General features: G+C 59.1%; 2 protein-coding genes across 3 annotated transcripts in view; both read right to left on the bottom strand.

Moving 5' to 3' along the window:
- Positions 1-477: 477 nt before the first annotated feature.
- TOMM40 (translocase of outer mitochondrial membrane 40) lies at positions 478-6,213 on the bottom strand. The gene is made up of 10 exons (XM_004607748.3): positions 6,121-6,213; positions 5,745-6,024; positions 4,989-5,056; positions 4,459-4,551; positions 3,055-3,156; positions 2,866-2,971; positions 1,754-1,876; positions 1,582-1,658; positions 1,389-1,491; positions 478-1,077 (listed from the first exon to the last, which is right to left on the bottom strand). Exons 2-10 carry the CDS (start codon positions 6,016-6,018, stop codon positions 938-940), a joined length of 1,086 nt encoding a protein of 361 aa, XP_004607805.3. The 5' UTR covers positions 6,019-6,024; positions 6,121-6,213; the 3' UTR covers positions 478-937.
- Positions 6,214-9,614: 3,401 nt separating this feature from the next.
- The window catches only part of NECTIN2 (nectin cell adhesion molecule 2), a 32,036-nt gene continuing 20,346 nt past the window's right edge, over positions 9,615-21,304 (bottom strand). Inside the window, exons 6-9 of one of the 2 annotated variants that reach the window (XM_004607749.2) lie at positions 15,905-16,055; positions 12,892-12,955; positions 12,668-12,754; positions 9,615-11,042 (exon numbers count right to left, since the gene is read on the bottom strand). In XM_004607749.2, the coding sequence (XP_004607806.1) occupies positions 10,773-11,042; positions 12,668-12,754; positions 12,892-12,955; positions 15,905-16,055 (572 nt within the window). In that variant the 3' untranslated portion in view covers positions 9,615-10,772. Of the gene's footprint in view, positions 11,043-12,667; positions 12,755-12,891; positions 12,956-15,904; positions 16,056-17,629; positions 18,340-21,304 lie in introns of those variants that run through there. The other variant, XM_055146198.1, reaches the window with a different exon arrangement.

Raw genomic sequence — 21,304 nt, 5'->3', positions numbered from 1 at the left:
AGCCCTGGCACGCGCCCCCACTCCCAGGTGGAGGGTCCCGGCCCGGTGCCCTCCTGCCCCAGCTTGGGGGGCGTGGAACCCTCAGGTCTTGTACCCCCCCCACCAACTGTGCAGCAACCCAGGGCTTTCCCAGCTTTTATTTTCGGGTGGGTGGGAGGGGGCGGAGGCCTTCCCAACAACCCCCCCCCATATGGCCCGTGGCCGAGCCCAGCCCCCATCGCCCTGCTGCTTCAGCAGGCGGGGGCAGAGTCCACCGCGGCCGGGTCACGCCTGGGCTAGTGACCGCATGACGCTGCCCTCCCGAAGAAGGGCCTGTGATGTCCGCGGCCGGGCCTTAGTCACCCTGGCTGTGACCCCCGGCCTGACCCTTCCCCTGGACGTCGGCCCCGGTCCGATCCCGCCCGCGGCGGCCTCACGCGCCTGCCCCACAGCGCCCCCTGCGGGCCGCGCCGGGAAGGAGACCTCTGGGAGCCGCGGCTTTTCTCCCACATATATTTTTTGTTGTTTTTTGTTTTTCTGTAAAATGTCCCGGTTCTCCCATAACTTATAAACATGATTTATACCGAGGGGTGGGCGGGAAGGTGGGCGGACCGGGGAAGGGGACGCTCCTCTGCGTGCTGCCCCCACGGGGCCGGGCTCAGGGCCCTGGGGGGGACAGGGACACCCCAACACCTCCCTGAGGTTGTCTGGCCACCCCCGCCCTGGTGCTCGGGGTCCCGCGTCCCCCTCGATGCCGGAACTCCTTCCGGGGCCCCCAGGCCCACTCCTGGGCTCGCTGCCCATGGTGCTCCAGGTCCTGAGGCACCGCCCGGGCCTCCACTGCTGGGGTGACGGGTCCCCTCCGTTCCGCGGCCCCCCAACCCCCGAGGAGGGAGGGGAGGGAGAGGAGGGGGCTCGGTGGGATGTGCAGGACGAAGGGCGCGGTGGCGGCGGAGGCTCAGCCGATGGTGAGGCCGAAGCCACACTGGAACTTGTTCTTGCGGTGATTGAGGAAGGCGCCCAGGGCCAGCGTCAGGGGCAGCGGCGGCAGCTTCTTCTCCAGCGTGGCGCCCACGATCCAGTTGCTGTCCACGGAGCCTGGGGCAGACACAGCACTCAGCGCTGGGTCACCCCCACAGGCCCTCCCAGGGCTGGGCTGAGCTGCGGGGGAGAGCGGCAGCACTGCCCGGCCTGGGGAAGCCCCGCCCAGGTCCCCTGCCCCCTTCAGGGGGTCCTGCTACACCCGGAAGCTGAGGGCGATGGGTGCAGGGACAGGAACTGGCAGCCTCTGCAAGAGACACCGTCTCAGGAGCCTCCGTTTCCACCTCAAGCCAAGTCGGCTTGATCCTGGGCAGGAGCGGGGAAGGTGGGTGGGGCTATGTCCAGGTGTGGGAAACTGAGGCCAGTACCTTTGAAGAGGAGGTTGGCCTTGGGCAGGTCCAGCTGGTACCCGAAGGAGACACTTGTGTCCTGCATCCTCGTGCTGGCCTCAAACTCCACGCCCACCTGCAGCTGGGGAGGGGTCACAAGCGGGGGTGAGCACCTGCCTACAGAGCGCCCCGCCCCCCGCCACAATGCCCACCCCAGGGTGCTCCTGCCCACCTGGTCACTGGCTCTGTGATAGTATGTCGCGTGCATGCCTGCCTGGCCCAGTGTGACTGTCGCCAACCAGTTGTTCACTGCGGGAGGCAGGACCAGGAAGCTGTGAGCCCTGGGACCCCTCCCTGCCCTGCCCAGCCCAGCCCAGCCCAGCCGGCCACCCAGCCCCACTCACTCGTGTATTTCCCAGCTAGAGACATGACGGTGCCCTCCTCGCCCGGCCGCCGGTGGTAGACCAGTTCTCCGCCCAGCGCCAGGCACGGCGTGATGCTCTGCAGGTAGTGGGCCACCAGGATGCCTGTGGCGACAGACGGGGGTCACTGGGCCTGGCTGCCCCAGACCAGGGGCCAGACTCGGCTCTCAGGGCTGGTCACCGCTGGATGCAGGCTTGGGGGAACCTCGCCTCCTCCAGCCACTGTTCCTGGGGCTCCCCCGGCTGCAGATCTGGCCTGTGTGGGCGCTGGCCCTTGCCCCCACTTCCAGGGGCCGCCCCAGACGCTGAGCACCTGACTCCAACTCAGAGCCCGCTGCAGGGTGTCTGAGGAGCACTCACGCCGGGCCTGGCCACCTGCTGGCCCAGCCCGCCCTTGTCCTCACCCGGCTAAGCCCTGCGCGTGTTCCCCAGTGACAGCCTCTTACCCCACCGCCACCCCGGCGGTCAGGGGCCGGGTGCCTAGAACCCAGGCAAAGCCTCGCTCCCAGGAAAGGGGCCAGCAGGGGACTCTCAGGGACTCAGGGAGCTGACCCGTCACTAATCCCTCTGCCCTCTCCTGGGCCCACCCCAGACCCAGCACCGGCAACCCAGTGCCAGGGGACCCTGCTCCGTGAGCTGGGTTGTGTGCGTGGCCGGGTCCAGACTGCTCCAGGCCCGGCTCTCCTTCCTGGCCTACGCAGGCAACAGGGCGCATGCGCAACCCCCGGGGCGCACCCGTCAGGCCCCCCACGGGGCTGTGGCATGGACAACCAACTCTGAATGCAAGACTAAGCGTCTCTGGGGACACGCACTCCGGGGAGCTCCCCCCAGGCGCCCCGTCTCCACGCCCCCCCAGCTCCCAGCCGTCTGTGGTGCAGCTCTGGGCCTCCTTAGACACAGGGACTCTCATACTGTCCCCAGAAGCCCAGATGACCACTGAAGAGTGGGGGGCCTGGACCCCACCACGCTCGGGTCTGAGCCTGGGTTCCACCCCGGCACCATGGAGGTCCCCCCGCCCCCCGCACTGCCAGAAGTGTCTCTCCCATGCCTAGAATGAAACAGCAGCCGGGGCCGGGAAGGGCTCAGCCCCTTACCTGAGCCCACCAGGACGTCGGGGTTGCCCAGGGTGACGGCTGCCGTGAAGTCGGAGCCTCGGTACTCCCCGTCCACCTGCCAGTTCACGAACTTGGACTGCTGGGTCTGCGGGCGGGAGGAGTGTGAGGGTGAAGACGGCCCCGCCCGGCCTGCAGGGGGCGCCCGGGGAGCCCAGGGAGCCCATTCACCTGGATGGCCATCTTGGACCGGAGGCCGGGGCCCAGTTGGTGAATGACCTGTGCATTGAGGCTGCCGCTATTGTCCATGTCCCCCACCAGCACGGGGAAGGCCTGTGGGCCAGAGGGCAAAGTCAGAGGTTGGAGGTCTCACGGACTGGGAAACCCGATCGACGAGCCCTGGTCCCACACCTGGTAACACAGTGCCTCAGAGGGAGGTCCCCTCCTCCAGGAAGTCTGCCCTGACCACCAAGACAGCTGGGATCATGTAGCCGCTGGGGTCCCCCTACTCTGGCCACTGGGGACAAGTCTGTTCTGTGGACTGCGAGCGTCCTGGCTGTGGCACTGGGCTGAGCAGAGGGAAGGTGAGCAGAAGGGACCACCTGCTTCAGGGTCTCACTCCACCCGGGCCCCGCCCCAGCTTCCTTCCAGGCCTCCAGTTTGGCTTCTAGCCCCCAATGGTTTTTTGGGGGGGTCCATACCCAGCAGTGCTCAGGGCTGACTCCTGGCTCTGGACTCGGATAACTCCTGATAGACTCAGGGAAGCACATGGGTGGCCAGGCATTGAACCCAGGCTGGCTGTGTGCAACACAAATGCCCGCCCCGCTGCACTACAGCTCCGGCCCCTGCAGCCCCCACGTCTACACTGGCAGCGGAGCAGAGAACCCCGCTAAATAAGGTTTCTAAAACCCTTTGCACCCACAACCCCTTACCTAAGGAATGTTTACATAACCCCCAGCACAGAGTTGTATGAGATAGATGTAGTGGAACGCTTATTAAACAGAGAAATAGCATCACGTGTAAGGTACCCACTGTGCACGTAGCCTACCCAGTACAAATCCAGGGCATCACAAAGGGTGGTCCATACAGAGTGATCCCTGAGCACCAAAAGGCCCCTCCGAAATTTGTAAACAAAAATGTTGATTTTGGGGTCACACCTGGCAATGGGGGATATTTGAAAAGCCTGTGCTTAGCTGCTACTCTATCTCTCTGGCCCTTAAAACAAATTTTTTTAGGATTTTTCACGCGCTCCCCCCCCAACATCCAGTCCTGCATGGGGTTTGCCACCCCCAGTTCAAGCGGGCGGCTCTGCTCCCTCCATCTGTCCCTGGCTGCAAAGGCTTTACCTCTCTGGCGCCACCTAGCGGTGCATCTGAAGCCTGATGCCACTAATGTTCCCTGCGCTGTGCCAGAAGTTGTCAGGGACCCCCTAGTGAGGCCAGTCTCAGCTCTCCACAAAGGTCTGGGCAGAGAGCAGGGGGTGCAGAAGGCAGAAGAAACGTGTTCCGTTGTGACCAGGGAACACGCAATCCCCACCATCCGACTGCCCGTCTGGCAGCCTCCCAGCAGCGCTGTCCCTCCCCCTTCACGTGTAGGAAAAGAAAAGGCCCCAGGTCAGGGCCAAGAGGGGCTCACCTCGGTGGGACTGAGCTGCTTTGTCCCTACATACGTGACCCCAAAGTGGTAGTTGGAGTCTCCGATCGTGCTGAGGGCGACGGTGTGATTCACCTGGAGAGGAGGAAGAGCGAGAGCGAGAATGAATCTGGGGTCAACGCTCTCCCCCAAAAACTCAGCTGAGCCCAGCAAAGCTCCCCTTCGGCCTCAGGATGAGGGGGACCCGAGCCAGAGCCAGTGCCCATCGAGGACAGGCGGTCCTGCCTGGGGCAGGGGTGAGAGCGGGAGGTGTCACTGGCTACGCTGCCTATGCCACACCAAGACCTAGGAGGTGCGGGCTGCACGGGGCTTCCTGGCTCCAGGGGCCAGTAGGGGCTCGCCATCTGGTGACTCCGGGTCCCTAAACCTACCACTGACGCAGTCAGCTAGACCCTGGGTCTTTGCCAGCATCAAGACCTAGGTGTCAGGGGATGGGGTGTGCAGAAGCAGAAGAAGCAGAAGAGAAGCAGGGAGGCTGCGAGAGCTGAGGGTCAGGACCCCGCTAGGCTCACCTGGAAGTGGTTACTCAACCCTTTGTTGACGGTGAGCTTGACACCTTCCATCTGAATGGGAAAGAGCTCTGAGGAAGAGAAAGGCCATCACATGCCACCCACCACGCCCCCCAACTCTTCGCCCTCCCTTGCCCCCACTAGCCCTGATTCCTTCCTATAAGCTGGGTCCCTCTCCACCCTCCACCCACAAAGCACCCACCCAGTCGGTCCTCTGCCAGGACCAGGGCCGCATCCATAACCCAGCGCTACCTCCACCTTACTGCCCAGGGCTCGCAGCAAATCAGTATTTAGAAGGAGCTGGTCATTCTTTAGATAAGTCTGCAGATTTCGCGGGTTCACATTCACGCCATCCCGGAGCAGCGCTCGGCGAGCCGCCACTGTATCTGCTCTCGCGACTCCCCCCAGCCTTGGGTCCCTCCCGCGCCGGACCCTTGGTGACACTGTGACCTTGGGACTCAGTTCCTCTCCCCATCACCAGAGGAAGCTGGCTTGGCTGATCCCTGGGGGCACGGGGGAGGTGTCCCTGAAGTCCCTGGAGTTTTCTCCACTGCTAAGGCATTCCAGCCCGAGCTTCCACCATCGGATCCCCTTGTTCCAAGCCCCAAGTTCAACGTTGCACCATTCGATCCCAACGTCAACTCCTAACGCTCTCTGTTCAAGGGTTCCACTGGCGCAAGCCAATGCCCCAGGCACCCCGCGCGCGCCCCACATCTCTCCCGGACCATCACGCCCCCGGCCGGGCCGCCCGCCCCTCACCCTTGCACTTCCGGTGGCACTCCTCGAACGTGCCCGGGTTGGGCAGGCACCCGCAGGCCCCATCGTCCGCGGTCCCCGCGGCGCCAGCGGCCGCGGCTCCGGGCGTCCGCTCCGAGCCGCGCCCCGCGCCGGCCCCGGCCCCCAGGCCGCCCCCGAGCGGCGGCAACGTGAAGCCGGGAGGAGAGGGCGGAGGCGGCGGCAGTCCCACGAGGGCAGGAGCAGGCGGCGGCGGCGGCCCTGCGGGCGGTGAGCTGGCGGCCAACACGTTCCCCATGGTAGCCTGCAAGGGGGAAGGTCGGAGGGCGAAGGTCAGGCTCGTGGGCTCCGGACCCGACACCCAGCAAGGCCCGCCCTGCTCTGGGGCCCCCGTTCTCACTGGCGGCAGCGCCTGCTCCCGGCCTGGGATCCGCTCCCACCCCGTGCGCCACGCGCAACCGAACCCGCTGCCGCCGCCGCCGCCACGGTTGCTCCGCCCCGCCTAAATCATTGGCTCAGCATGCCATGGGGTCCTCCCACCGGTTTCAGGGTCTGACCTTGCTATTGGACTTTTGGGCAGGAGTCCCACCTACCTCTTAAGAACGACCTATACTATTGGTTCTGAGTAGTGCCGGTCACAGCACACCGCCCCCCTCTTTCTATTGGCTCCAGAAGCCTGTGCTTATTGGCTTGCGACGCCGCGGTTTCCGCTGCTGGTCCACCATTGGCCTCTGCTTAGCACTCTGCAACGCCCACTGACGCAAAGGCTCCGCCCCCTCCCAGAAGCGGCCTCTTTCGACTCCGCCCCCGGGGTGAAGTTGGCCTGTTGATTGGCCGGCGTTGGCCATTGTCGCAGCCTGATTGGCTACGGCACGACCTTGATGACGTCATCTCCCTGGCGCGCCCATTGGCTAACGTGCCGGGGTCGAGGGACGCGGGTAAAGGTGGGTTGCGCGGCAGAGGCTGCTAGGCAGCAAGGTCAGGCCTCGCGTCCCACCAGGCACCGCGGCAGAGGTGCAGCCCCCTGGTCCCGAGTCGCCGTCCGAAAGCCGGAAGTGCTCGTCCTTCCCACAGTGCCCCGGGAGGCTCCTGACCGGTGCCGTGAACCCTGCCCTGGTTCTCGTTACCCACAATGCCCCCTACCTGCTTGTCGCTGCAGCTGCCGTAGACCCGCCCCTCCTGCTTACCAATCAATCTTCTGCTTGCAGCCCGCCTCCCGCAGTCACTGCGGCGGCCGACTTCGGCCCATTCATTCGCGTCCCATTACCCAGCATGCCTCCCGCCCCATTCATTCCTCCGCATTGCTGCTACTGCCTTTAGCCATTCCTGCCAGCCCACTTCCAGCTCGTTCTTCAGCTCTTTTCTAGTGAACTATGTTCCAGGTGCTTAACTCACCGTGCTGTGAGCTCCTCCGACCACGTTATTCCTAATTTTGCCTTTCGCTTTTTCTGCAGTGACCAACAGTTGAGCCTCACACCTGGGAGCCGCGCGCTCAGCATCTGAGCTACATCCTCAGCCCTTTGAACTATAGTTAGTTGGTTTGGGGCGCCACACCCAGTGATGCTTAGGGCCTGCTCCAGGTTCTGCTCTGTTATGGAGGGAGGGAGTCCCACTCCTGGCAGTGCTCAGGGTACCATGCGGTGCTGGGAATGGAACCTGGCCCCCAGCATGTAAACTATGTACTCCAGCCCATTGAGTAATCTCATCCAACCCTGGCCAATTAGCCATTACACCTGGGACCCTTGTACTTAGTGACTCGTTTCTGGCTTTTTGTTGGTTTGGGGTCATTTTGGCGGTACTCAGGATTTACTCCTGGCTCTGCACCCAAGGATCATTCCTGGTAGGCTCAGGGAAGCATATGTGATGATAGGGATAGAACTAGGGTCTGCCATATGTGGTGCCAGGTCTGGCTACCCCTGTATTATCGCTCTGGTTCTGTCGTTTGCATTTTCCTTCCTTCCTTGGTCCTGTCATTTGCATTTTTGTTTGCTTTCTTCCTTTCATGCTACACCTGGCAGTGCTCGCTCAGGGCTTACTCCTGCCACTGCACTCAGGAATCTGACAGTGCTTGGGACCTTGGGACCGTATGGGATGTGAGGGATCAGGATTGGCCATATGCAAGGCAAACGCCCTACCTGCTGCACTATCGCTCTCGTCCTTCCACTTATTTCTATCACTCATAAGATTGTTGCAGTTTTTTTTTTTCTTTTTGGGTCACACCCAGCAATGCTCAGGGGTTACTCCTGGCTCTGACTCAGGAATTACTCTTTGCGGTGCTTGGGGGACCATATGGGATGCCAGGGATTGAACCTGGGTCGACCACATGCAAAGCAAATGCCCTACTGGCTGTACTGCCGCTCTGGCTCCAGCACCAATTTTAAACTAGTGAGCTCTGTTTATGCATCTTTGCTCATTACCTCCATCATAATTTTGCTACGTTAGAGACTGGATGGATAATACAGTGGGCAGGACACTTGCCTTGCACACAGCCAACCTGGGTTTGATCCCTGACATCCCACGTGGTCCCCTGAACACTATCACTGTCATCCCGTTGTTCATCGATTTGCTTGAGTGGGTGCCAGTAACGTTTCCATTCGTCCCTGTCACATGCTAGTGTAGCCTGATGGTGTATTGGAGACTCTTTCAGGGTAAGGGGAATGTGGACCATCGTTGTTATTGTTTTTGGCATATTGAGTATGCCACGGGTAGCTTGCCAGGCTCTGCCCCTGAACGCTACCAGAAGTAATTCCTGTGTGCAGAGCCAAGGAGTTACCCCTGAGCCTTGTGGGGTGTGGCCCCAAAACAAAACAAATTTTGCTGTGTATATATGGTGACTGGGGTGGAACCCAGGGCTTCACAGATGCAATCACTTGACACTGAGTCACATCGTGGCCCCATTAGATAACTATTCTTTTCCAAAATTACCCTTTTGTTTTGTCTACTGCCTTATCTTATTGGTTGTAGCTTTTGGAGGATTCGTACCCCAAAATGCTCAAGCCTGTGACTCATTACTTGCTCCTTGGGGGGATGACGCGGTGCTGGGAATTGAATCAGGGTCTCCGACTTGCAAACAAAGCCAGACACTAGCCTTCTGAGCTCTCTTCATGACCCAAACAAGTCAGTCTATTTTGTTTGTTTTTGAGACACCGGATGAGGTGAGGGAGCGGGGTGGGAAGGAAACTGGGGACACTGGTGGTGGGAAATGTACCTGGGGTGTTGGAACACTGTATGACTGAAAACCAATCAAGAACAACTTTGTAACTGTGTACCTCACTGTGATTCAATAAAAAAATTTTTTTTTTTTTTGCTTTTTAGGTCACACCCGGCGATGCACAGGGGTCACTCCTGGCTCTGCATTCAGGAATTACCCCTGGCGGTGCTCAGGGGACCATATGGGATTCTGGGAATCGAACCCGGGTTGGCCTCGTGCAAGGCAAACGCCCTACCCACTGTGCTATCACTCAGCCCCTAAAAAGGTTTTTAAAAAAGTCACTGCACTGGGGCTGGAGCGATAGCACAGCGGGTAGGGCGTTTGCCTTGCACGCGGCCGACCCACGTTCGATCCCCGGCATCCCATATGGTCCCCCAAGCACTGCCAGGAGTAATTCCTGAGTGCAAAGCCAGGAGTAACCCCTGAGCATCGCTGGGTGTGACCCAAAAAGCAAAAAAAAAAAAAAAAAAAAAAAAGTCACTGCACTGGATGGCGCTGAGGACCATGAAGGCTGGGAACTGGCGGGGTTTGGGGGGGGGGGAAAGGTTCTACAGTCCTTTGAGCCACCTCCCGGGTCCATGTGGACACTGAGCCTAATTCCTGCAAGTCCTAAGCTTCCTCTTCAGACCCGCGATGTCTCACCCTCTATCCCCTTCACGTGGCACAGAAAACACGAGACTGGGTCAAAGTATAAATCCACATTTTGTAGGAAATGCTCTATTACAAAACAATACCATATCCCATCCCAAACCCAGGTGACCCTTCTCCCTCTGGCCAGAGAGATGCTGGGCACCAATCCATCGGGCAGGGGTGAAAGGACTCAGTAGTCTCCAAGGTAACAGCAAGTCTCCTAAGGCACCTTCTGTACCTTCCACCCATCTGCCCCGGGGTGGAACTTCGTTTGCCGTAGCCGGGAACAGGGCTCAGGTCAATGGTGCTCAGGGAAGGTCCCGAGCTTCCAGACTGCAGAGGGACTGGCGGGGGCAGCTCTGACTTGGGCTGGGGACTCCCCCACTTGTCACTTTTGGGGACAGAGTGAGGAGGAGGCGAGTGGCATTTTGCTGCCTGGAGGGCTCAGGTCTGAGCAACAGGATGCCCCCGCCAATGCCCATCCCAGCAGATACTGGTGTTCTGGGACCTTCTGGTTTTGCCAGGCAAAGGGCTGCTCCTGGCGGAGCTTGGACCGTAACATAATACGGACTGAACCTGGAGCTCTCTCATGCAACCGAGTGCTCCAGACCTTTGCTCTGCTCTCTGGACCAGTCAGCGAGCTTCTTAGGCGGTTTGGAAGTGTGGACAGTGTGTCAGGAAACATACCCCACACCTTTTTTTGGAGGGGGACTGAGCGGGGCCACAGCTGGTGTTGCTCAGGGGAAACTCCTGGCTGTATCCTCGGGGCTCACTGCTGGCTGGGCTTGGGGGGACATACAGGGAATGCCAGGATTTGAATCTGGTGCAGCTCGCCTTGTTGTACTAGCTCTCTGGGGCTCCCCCTTTTTTCGGGGATTATACCTGACATCACTTAGAACTTCCTCCTGGCTCTGCAATCAGGAGTCACTCCTGGCGGGGATTGCGGGACCATATGGGGGGCCCAGGACTGAGCCCGGGTGGTCCACATACAAGGCAACTGCCTCTTGCCCTGCTGTACTGTTGCTCCAGCACCCCCACACCTGCTCTGCCCACCAGGTTCTCTGGGTCAGAGGTTATGGGTGAAAAGTCAGGCTAGAACCATCGAGGGGTGCTTGTCTGTGAAAGGCTGGTGGGTTGGCCCGAGGTTAGGGGCTGCTTTGACCCTGGTACCAGGTGGAGGGAGGGGGAGAGGCGTGGGTGGCCAGACCAGGTCACACATACATGGCCCGGGACATGACAAAACCTTTGCCCTGGTAGGAATCGGATGGGCTGGTATAGGACAGGGCATCATAGATGGGGTTGATCTTGTCCAGATAGTCTTCGTCCCCTTCGTCATCGTCGTCCTCCATGTCCAGGGAAATCCTCTCCACCGCAGGGGGCACAGAGGGCACCAGGATGGGGTTTCCCGGGCTCGTGGCCCCCCGGAGCAGAGACCCCGATCGCTCCTCCAGTGTAGGCAGCTCATGGTACCGAGGCCCCTCCTGCGGGGCAGGGGAGAGAAACGAGAATCTGGGATCACGACTGAGTTTCAGATCTTTCTCGCTTATTTTTGGGGTGCTCAGCCGTGACCCCTGGCAGTGCTCAGGGGACCAGGGTTGCCCCATGCAAGGAAAATGCCCTCCCCGATGCCACACCTCCAACCCTCCGTATAGATTTTTTTTGGTTTTGTTTCAGGCCACAGTGCTCAGGGCTGACTACTGAGTCTGTGCTCAGGGATCACACCTGACTGACTCAGGGAGTGGTGCCAGGAATCTGTGCCACCTATCCAACCCCAGACCAATCAGACCATCTTTCTCCTTTGTTTTTATTTAATTAATTAATTTATTTATTTATTGCTTTTTGGGTCACACCCGGTGATGGTCAGGGGTTACTCGTGGCTCACGCACTCAGGAATTACTCCTGGCGGTGCTTGAGGGACCATGTGGGATGCTGGGAATCGAACCCTGATCGGCCGCTTGCAAGGCAAATGCCCTACCCGCTGTGCTAATGCTCCAGCCGATTCTTCTTTTTTTAAATTATTTTCCTTTTTTAATTTTCAATGGGCCACACCTGGCGGTGCTCAGGGGTGACTCCTAGCTCTGCTCTGGCGCTTTTGGCGGTGCTTGGGGACCTTATGGATGCTGGAAACGGAACCCAGAGGGGCTGCCTACAAGGCAAGCACCTTACCGGCTGTGCTATCACTCTGGCCCCCATCTCGCCCCTCCTTAGGATAGACCCACCCCGCTGACCACCCATCTGGGGTGGCCGTGACCTGGGCCCAGCCTGGCAGGCACAAGTTTCCCTCCCCTTGCCTCCAGGTGGCCCCCGCCCGGTGTGTCTCTGACTCCAGCGGCTCTGGTGGACCTCCGGGAGGGATGACCAACCCTCCAAGTCATCTTTGGGGTCACTATTGCAGTCCTTGTCCATGATGGGACTTTTCCAGGCACTCTTCCCCTCACGCACTCCCAAACACACCGGCCTGCTCCAGGCGCTGACTTGGACTTCTGACCTTGATGTCTCCACCTTTTATTTTAGTTTAGTTTGTTGGGGGTTTTGGGCCACACCTGGCAGTGTTCAGTGGTTACTCCCGGTTCTGTGCTCAGGAATCACTCCTGGCAGTGCTCAGGGTGAAGTGCCAGGGAAGAAACCCGGGGTCAGAAATGTGTAAGCCAAGCGCCTTATCTGTGGGACTATCTCTTCAGCCCCCGGCCTGGACCTTTTATTTATTTGGGGCTTGCAACATGATGCTAGTTCTGTGTTCTGGGGGTCACTTCTGGCGTAGTTCAGGAGACCGTGTGTGGTGCCAGGAACCAAACTGAGGTTCAACATATGCAAGACGAGTACCTTAGATGCCACAGTGACAGTACGGGGTTGGTAAGGCGCTTGCTGTGCACGCGGCAGACCCAAGTTCGATCCCCAGCATCCCATATGGTTCCCCAAGCACTGCCAGGAGTAATTCCTAATTGCAGAGCCAGGAGTAACCCCTGAACATCACTGGGTGTGGCCCAAAAACAAACAAAAAAGACAAGAGTCTTGAGCCCTGTGTTACCTCTTCTGCCTTTTTTGGTAGGTCGGGAAAGCCCCTGGCCCAGACCCCAAACCCACCTTCAGGCTCCCCAAATCTTACCTGTTCGGTGCAGGAGACACCAGCATCAAAGTAAGGTGTCTTGAGCGGGCTGTGCTCCGAGGCCCCCAGAGTGAAGAGCTGGGAGGGCTGCCGGGTGAAGGGGGGACAGGTCAGGACCCCCGGTCCCCACTGCTGCTGTCCTTGGCCCCCCTCCCCCAGAACCCGTTCCCAACCCCCACTCAGGGAAAGGTGGGACTGGCCTGGGTTCCAGGGGTGGTGCTCACCATTTCCGGCTCCTCCAGCTTCGCCTTGGGGGTGGGTGGCTTGTAAGAGGGAGGAGCCTCCAGGCTGTAGGGGAGACACAGGTTCAGATAGTTGAGGGTCACAGCCCAAGCCCCCTTTCCATGATCCCTAACTTCTAGGAAGCGCCCAGCTCCCTGGAGAAACAGGTTGGGGGTCCCTGTGCTTCCCTTGGGGTAATCTGCATTTCAATGACTGGGGTGGGTGAGAGGGGCTGGGCTCACTCCTGCCAGTGCTCAGGGCTTAGACCTGGTTTTGTGCTTAGGGATCATTCCTGTGCTCAGGGGACCACATGCAACGCTGGGGACCAAGGCAATTGCAAAGCAAGTGCCTTAACCCCTGCACTATCTTTCTGGCTCTGGACAATTCATTTTGTCTGTGGGGGAGGGGGTGCTGGGGAATCAAACCCAAGACTTCATACATCTCTACCACTAAAGCAAACTGGGACTCTGAAATATTCTTCCCATTGTTCAATCACCCAAATGCACTTTAAACAGATTTTGTGGGTTTTTTTTTCTTTTGGCTTTTTGGGTGACACCCAGTGGTGCACAGGGGTTACTCCTGGTTCATATACTTAGGAATTACTCCTGGCGGTGCTCGGGGGACCATATGGGATGCTGGGAATCGAACCTGGATCTGCCGCATACAAGGCAAACACCCTACCCGCTGTGCTATCGCTCCAGCCCCACTTTAAGTGGATTTTGTGGGGCGTTTTTTTTGGCATTTTGGGCCAACCCCAGTGATGATCAGGGATTATTCCTGTCTCCACACTCCTGGCAGTGCTTGGGGGACCATATGGGATGCCGGGGATCGAACCTGGGTTGGCCGTGTGCAAGGCTAACACCCACCCACTATATTATCACTCTGGCCCCTCGCTTTGGCCATATTGGGAGAGGAGGAATAAGAATTCCAGAATCCAAGAGATGAAGCCATAAAATGACTTTCTTTAATTTGGGCCATGGTGTTCAGGGGACCCAACCCAGGCTTCTGACACACGAAGTATTTGTTCAGCACTTTGTTCCATCTCCCAGGCCCCAGATTCAGTAAATGATTGTTAAAAGAATAAATGAGGTGGCAGGGAAGGTGGCTCAAAGGGCAAAGGCAGCTGTGTGTGACCCCGCACACCATGGCACGATCCCTGTGTAGAGGCAAAAAGGGCTCAGGGCCAGAGAGAGGACAGTGGGTGAGGTGCTGGCCTTGCACACAGCTGACCCCAATCTGAACCCCCGCATGCATGTGGTTCCCAGTGTACTATCAGGAGTGAGCCCTGAGCACCTCTAGGTGTGACCCCAAGCTCCCCCAAAGAATAAATGAAGTGTTTTACCGACTCCAAATTAATGTCCCTCACCCCATACACACCAAGAATTCTTTGGGGACATCCCAAACAATGATCAGGGGTTACTCCTGGCTCTGGGCTCAGAAATTACTCCTGGCGGTGCTAGGGGAACCATATGGGATGTCAGTGATCGAACCTGGGTAAGCCGCATGCAAGGCAAATGCCCTCCCCTGTGTACTATTGCTTCGGCCCCCCCACCAGAAATTCTGTGCATAATAATGATGGGTGCTACTTCAATTCTCAACTCAGATGCCCCCCTCCTCCAGGAAGCCTTCCTGCTCCTCTGGCTGGGTTAAGTGTACCCTCAGCCTCTCCCATCTACCCTGGCCATTCTGGACAGTTACTGTCCGGGGTTGCATCTGTTTCCTCCAGACTGTGAGCACAGGAGGACAGGGCCAGGCCATCTCAGATCAGGTCCCACTGGTCTCAGCACCCAGCTGTGCAGAGAGCACAAGATCAATAGCAAGTTGTTAGTTGGCTGGGACTAGACTATAAAGATTGTGATTCACGGGCTCCGAGTTCCAGTACACAGGGGAAGGCATGTGGCCAACTGGGTTCTGTTCCTGGCATCCCATACAGTTCCCCCGAGCACCGCCCAGGGGTAGAGTCAGGAATAACCACTGAGCACACAACAAAAAACCAATAATAATAGATTCTCGGGGCTGGAGCAATAGCACAGCGGGGAGGGTGTTTGCCTTGCATGCAGCCGACCCGGGTTCGATTCCCAGCATCCCATATGGTCTCCTAAGCACTGCCAGGAGTAATTCCTGAGTGCAGAGCTAGAACTAACCCCTGTGCATCGCCGAGTGTGACCCAAAAACCAATAAATAAATAAATAAATAAAATGTTAAAAAAAAAAAAGATTCTCTTGGGACACGGGGTCAGACTACATTTCCCATTTTCCTCTGTGACTACCACGTGACTAAGTCTGGCCAATGGGAAGCAAGAGAGTGACCAGTGGTCCTTACAGGCTGCGTTTTATTTCCACTTTCCTCTGCTATTGGCAGAGATGGGTTTGTCGAGGCCAGGATGGCAATGTCTGGTTGTCACGAAGGTAGATATCCTTATAAGAGTGGTTGAGGGTGGCGACCCCAAAGAGCAGGATCTGGACCCCAATGGCCTCTTTATGAGAGACAGAAATTAGGGGACTATTCCTTTCATTGGAACCAAAATTATTGGGAGTTGGGATTGAAGAGATGGTTACGGGGGAAGGGTGCTTGCCTTGGCATGCAGCCAACCCAGGTTCGATCTCCAATATCTAATATGGTCCTCCCCAGTCCTGCCAGGAGTAATTCCCGAGCACAGAGCCAGGAGTAACCTCTTGGTTCGTGTAGCCCAAAATTAAAAAAAAAAGTGCATAGGGGGCTGGGACGATAGCACAGCGGGTAGGGCGTTTGCCTGGCACGCGGCCCACCCGGGTTTGATTCCCAGCATCCCATAAGGTCCCCGGAGCACCGCAAGGAGTAATTCCTGAGTGCTGAACCAGGTGTGACCCAAAAAGCAAAAAACAAACAAACAAAAAACAAAAAACCACTAACGTGCACAGCTATTTATGGGGTTAAACGGGGGTTTATCTCATTCACCCACACCTTCACCCACACACCCACTAGACGCCAATTCAGGGCCGTCTCCCCATCCCCTTTTCAGGGACCCCCACTCACTCCTCCTCCTCTGCCCCTTGCAGCCTCTGTTCTTTCTGCTGCTGCCGGCAGATCAGGATGCCCGTGGCGGCCACGGCGGTGGCGATGATGGCAGCGATGATGCCTCCGATGATGCCCCCGGTGGCCCCCGCACCTGCCGTGTTGGGGGTCTCTGCAAGAGGAAGGGCAGCGTAAGGGGATCTCCAGGAGGAAGTCACAGTTACCTGTTTCCAGCCGCCCCCCTTCCGTCCCCCCTGCCTACCTCCTCTCTCAAGGGACTCGGGCGTGGTGGCCGCGACACAGAAGGTCCCACCCCCGTGACTGTGCTCCAGTGGGACAGACAGACGCGGACGGAGTTAGGGAGGAGGTGGCAGCGAGGGGTCCTCGAGACTGAGCAGAGCCTTCCTAGCAGGGGATACCGGAGTAGGGACCTCAGGGCGCCCGGGGGGTGGGGAGCCTGGCAAAGGCTTTGCGGAGGACACCTCCTGTGGGTCTGTACGTGTGTGGGGTGGCGGGCACTGAACCCACAGCCGTCTGCCAGCAAGCCAGGTGCTCCCCCTCTGAGCCTCCTATCAGACCCCCAAAACCTCCTGCCGTTTTGATTTGTTTTCAGTTAGGGGGCCACACCCGGTAGTGCTCAGGGGCTCCTCCCGGCTCCTCCTTGTTCACAGCTGGCTTCTGGCAGGGCTGGGGACCAGACGCTGGGTCTCCCACTACACCTCCCCGAGCCCCCTCTCCCCGCCCCCAGCCCTCCTGCGTTTTCTAGGGACAGGGCTGAAAGACAGAGACTAGAGCGGAAATGCTGAGACCCAGGAGAGGATCAAGTCCTCCAGGCTCCGCCCACCCCAGGAAAGGGGCGGACTCGCAAGCCCCGCCCACAGCCGGTGCGTTCCAAGGGGCAGGGGCCCACTTGCCTGTCTGTGCAAGAGGGACCCGCAGCGGGCTTGAGGGCGCCACCGCAGGGAGCAGCGGGGCGGCGCGGACCATGACCCGCACAGGTGTGCACCCGCCCCACCCACGGGCCCGTGCTTTCTCTGGGGCCCCACGCCCAGACGGGACGAGAAGCCCAGAGCCGGTCTGGTTCCTGGACTGTCCGGTTTCCGCCCCTTCCTGTTGCCTGCAGGCATCCTGGGGAGACTGCTGAGTGTGGGGAATTCGCGGGGAAACCGCGCCGCCGGGCCACGCCCGACCCCTCCAAGGAGAGGGCTCTTCCTGTCCTTGGGACTGGCTGTTTACAACCCCCCCCCCCCACCCCCGAAGTCTCTGCAGGTCCGGGCAATGAAAGTGGAAGTTGGAAGGGGTCGGTTCAGCCAACCCCTCCCTCTCATGCGGACTCATGTGGGGTGGAAAGTTGGGGAACTTCCTTTTTGGGGGGGTGAGAGAGCAGAGATCCCCGCCCCTGAATCACTGGAGCCAGGACGTGGGTGGGGGGGAGCAGGAAGAGAAAGAGGGGAAAGGCCATCCAGGGGTGGAACTTCTGGGATTCCTTTGTCTGAGATTTGCGGGGGGGTCAGCCTTCCCCTCCCAGGCCCCCCCCCAGATCAGGACCCAACACCAGCGCCTTCAGCCACTCCAGGGACCCCACAGTGCAGGCCCCCACTATGGTGGGGGGTGGTCTCAGGCAGCTAGTATGTCCCAATCTGGCAGCGCCCCCACCAAATCGCCCCCCCCCCGCTAGTTCCTGCCCCCATCCATCCCAGAGGGGGCTCCGAGGTATTCCAAGACACCCCAAGACACCCCGATGTGTTTCGTTTCGTTCGTTTGTTTGTCCTCCAAGGCGTTTATTAACTCCTGAGTATCACGGGATGGGGAGGCAGGCTGGGAGGCAAAAACAAAAGTCTCTGGAGGGTTCCCGGGTGGGCGCCCAGCCCCCCGCTGGGGGCCTCCCCTCCCCCGTGCAGCCCCGGAGTCCAGCGCGGGGGTCCACCTCCCTGGGCGGCCGGGAGCGTGGGAGGTAGCGGTTGCGCTCCAGCGCCGGCCGGCCGAGCGAGTCCGACCCGTCGGGTCTGCGTCTGCCTGTCCGTCCGTCGGGGGGGCGCGGGGTCACACGTAGACGGCCCGCCGGGAAATGAGCGACCCGTCCAGCTGCGACTCCATGTCGTCCTCGAGGCCCAGGGCCGGGGGCAGCATCAGGCCGGCCTCGGCCTTCTCGTCCTCCTCCTCGTCCTCCTCGTCCTCGTCCTTGCCGTCGGGCCGCCGCGCCCCGGGCCCCGTGGGCGTCCAGAAGGCGGGGCCCCCGTTCCCAAACACCTGAGTTTTCGGGTCACAGGCCCCTCGCTCCGCACCGTCGCCTGCATTGCCGCCGCCGCCGCCTCCGGGGCTCTTCCGCCGCCTCCTCATCCTCAGCAGGATGAAGGCCACGAACCCCCCGGCCAGAAGCAGCAGCACCAGCAGTGTCCCCCCCACGGCCCCCCACACCACTGGGCCCACTTCCTGGGGCGAGGCCCGTGGGGTGTCTGAGGAGAGAGAGAGGAGGGTGAGAGAGAGAGAAGGAGATGAAAGTCAAGGGGCTACCTGGGGTGGGGGGCGGCGCAGTGGGGGGCATCGAGGGGCAGCCCTGGGCAGAGATGGAGGGGGGGTGGAGGAGGAAAAGAGAACCCGTTCCCTCTTCTTGGCGGGTGGGCACGGGCGCACGGGAGGGAGAAGGGGTCCCCGACACCCACACACAGCTCTTTAGGCATCTGCCGGCTGCCGGCTGGAGGGACAGGCCAGCGGGCAGGGCACTGGCATTGCACGCAGCTGACCAGGTTCGATCCTTCACACCCCAGAGTCTCTTGACTCTGTTCACTGGGGGGATGCCTGAATGCAGGAGCCGGGAGTAAGCCCTAAGCACTGCTGGTGTGACCCAAGACTAAATAAATAAACGCGCTTGTCAGCTGTTCAAACACCAAATGGGGGGGGGGGCGGGGAGAGGCTGCCCAAGGGGCACGTGCCTGCGCAAGCCCAGCTTTGATCCCCAATACTGCACACGCCCCTGAGCAACTGCCGGAATTGATCTCTGAGCATTTCTGCATGTGGGCCCCCCACAAACCCCCAAGAAGCCAAATTTTACTCCTCCAAGTACAGATGTATTTTAAGAGGGGATAAATATCAGATCTTGGGGCCGGAGCGATAGTGCAGTGGGTAGGGCGTTTGCCTTGCATGTGGCCGACCTGGGCATCCCATATGGTCCCCCGCTCCCCCCGCACTGCCAGGAGTAATTCCTGAGTGCAGAGCCAGGAGTCACCCCTGAGCATTGCTGTGTGTGACTCAAAAAGCAAGAAAAAAAAAAGATCAGATCTGGCCTGTTGGGGGCTTCTACTGGTAAAGGCTGGTTCCTCTGAGTGGAAGGGACGTGCCAGGCCCCCTGATGCACATGTTTGCAGCTCCCTTGGAAGCACTGGGGTGGGTCCCCTCAAGAAGGCTCTGATGCCAGGGCCCCCGACTCATGCATGGATCTGGTCAGGACAGCAAGGCAGAGCTGGGTGTTCCCTTCCAAATGACTCCAGGACTGAGGTGATAGGACAGTGGGGAGGGCACTTGTCTTGCCTGCCACTGGCCCAGGTCCAATCCCTGGCACACCGCATGGTCACCGGAGCCCCCCAGGATTGATCCCTGAGTGCAGAGCCAAGAAGCAGCCCTGAGCACTGCCAGGTGTGACCCAAAACCAATCAACCAAACAAAACCCAAACCACAGGGTCAGAGAAGGAAGGATTCCTGCCTTGCACGTGGCTGACCTGGGTTCGACATCTGGCGTCCCATAGGGTCTCCAGAGCACCGCTAGGAATAATTCCTGAGTGCAGAGCCAGGAGCATCTGAGCATTGACGGGTGTGCCCCCCCCCCAAAAAAAAAAGCAAAAACAAAACCAAAAACCTGAACAGATTGACCCCAGAGCTGGCTCGACTGGGCTGAGCATAAGCTCTGCATGTGGCCAGCTGGGTTCATTCAGTCCCCGGTACTATATGACAGTCCCCTCCTGCCTGTCGCTGCTGGCGTTAGAGCTGAATGTGGCCCAAATAACCACAAACATGAAACCAAAGCTGTGAGGGGGCTGGAGCAATAGCATAGTGGTTAGGGAGTTTGCCTTGCACGCGGCCCACCCGGGTTCGATTCCCAGCATCCCATATGGTCCCCTGAGCACCGCCAGGGGTAATTCCTGAGTGCAGAGCCAGGAGTAACCCCTGTGCATTGCCGGGTGTGACCCAAAGAGCCAAAAAAAAAAAAAAAAGACAAAACAAAAAACAAAGCTGTGAGAAGGGGAGCTGGGGAGGATATAAGGTGCTTTGCTAACCCCTCCGGAGGAGAGTGGGGGAACGACAGTACCTGGTGTGGTGGCAACCCCAAAGTAAAAGACAAGGGCGGGAGTTACAGTGCCTTGCACTGGGCTTGCCTTGCACGGGGCTGACCTGGGTTAGATCCCTGGCACCCCATACGGTCCCCCAAGCACTGCCAGGAGTGATCCCAGAGTGCAGAGCCAGGGGGAAGCCCTGAGCACCACCAGGTGTGGTCCCAAAGCAAAAAAAAAAAAAAGTAGGAAATAAAAGGGGCGCCCATTTCCCTCGAGCCCCCCAGTGGCTGAGCAGGCAAGGGGGTCCTGGGGAGCGAAACTGGGAGGCTTAAGGGGAAGGGAAAGAGGCCATGGCAGGTTAGGGAGGGACACTGAGTCAAGTGTCTCCTCTGTACCCTGGAAAACGGGGCTCCCCTGACTGGCTACTCCCCGCACCCAGGCTCCTGATGGGGAGGGGGCTCAGATCAGGGGTCCCAGCCCAGTGAGTTAGCAAAGTGGTTTAGCCACTTGCAAGTGGCAGTTAATAAAGGGTAAAAATGGGGCTGGAGCGTTAGCACAATGGGAAGTGAGTTTGCCTTGCACGTGGCTGACCCGGGTCCAATTCCCAGCATCCCATATGGTCCCCTGAGCACTGTGCCAAGAGTAATTCCTGAATGCAAAGCCAGGAGTAACCCCTGTGTAACCCCTGTGCATTGCCAGGTGTGACCCAAAAAGAAAAAGAAAAAGAAGGTAGAAAATGCTCCTCTCAGGTTAGCTTGGGGACTGTTTGCTGACACTGGGGAGAGGTTTCTTTTGTGGGGGGCCATGTGGTCCTAGGGGCAAGATCCTGGTTTCGGTCGGCCATGCCTCCAGACCTTAGAACTGGCTCTCCAGCCACAAATTCCTCTTTTTAATAGTTTTGCTTTTTTGGGGGGGTGTCACACCCAGCAATGCTCAGGGGTTACTCCTGGTGCTCTGCACTCAGGAATTACTCCTGGCAGTGCTTGGGGGATCATATGGGACGCTGGGAATCGAACCCGAGTCGGCCACGTAAAAGGCAAATGCCCTACTCGCTGTGCTATCGCTCCAGCCCCAGTTTTGCTTTTTGGGTCACACTGAAGATGCTGAGGGATTACTCCTGGCTCTGCACTCAGGAATCACTTTGACAATGCTT

Source organism: Sorex araneus, chromosome 8 (genome assembly GCF_027595985.1).
Source record: "Sorex araneus isolate mSorAra2 chromosome 8, mSorAra2.pri, whole genome shotgun sequence".
In the NCBI taxonomy this organism is placed as follows: Eukaryota; Metazoa; Chordata; class Mammalia; order Eulipotyphla; family Soricidae; genus Sorex; species Sorex araneus.
This window is presented reverse-complemented; position numbering and strand designations above follow the sequence as displayed.

What these genes read in the sequence shown, in the direction of transcription:
- TOMM40 (XM_004607748.3), bottom strand. Translation starts at nt 6,018, where the DNA reads ATGGGGAACGTGTTGGCCGCCAGCTCACCGCCCGCAGGGCCGCCGCCG. An exon ending in GGTTGAGTAACCACTTCCAG is followed by an intron (nt 4,552 to 4,988) that starts GTGAGCCTAGCG and finishes CCTCCTCTCCAG; the next exon opens with GTGAATCACACCGTCGCCCT. An exon ending in AGCAGCTCAGTCCCACCGAG is followed by an intron (nt 3,157 to 4,458) that starts GTGAGCCCCTCT and finishes TCTGGCCCACAG; the next exon opens with GCCTTCCCCGTGCTGGTGGG.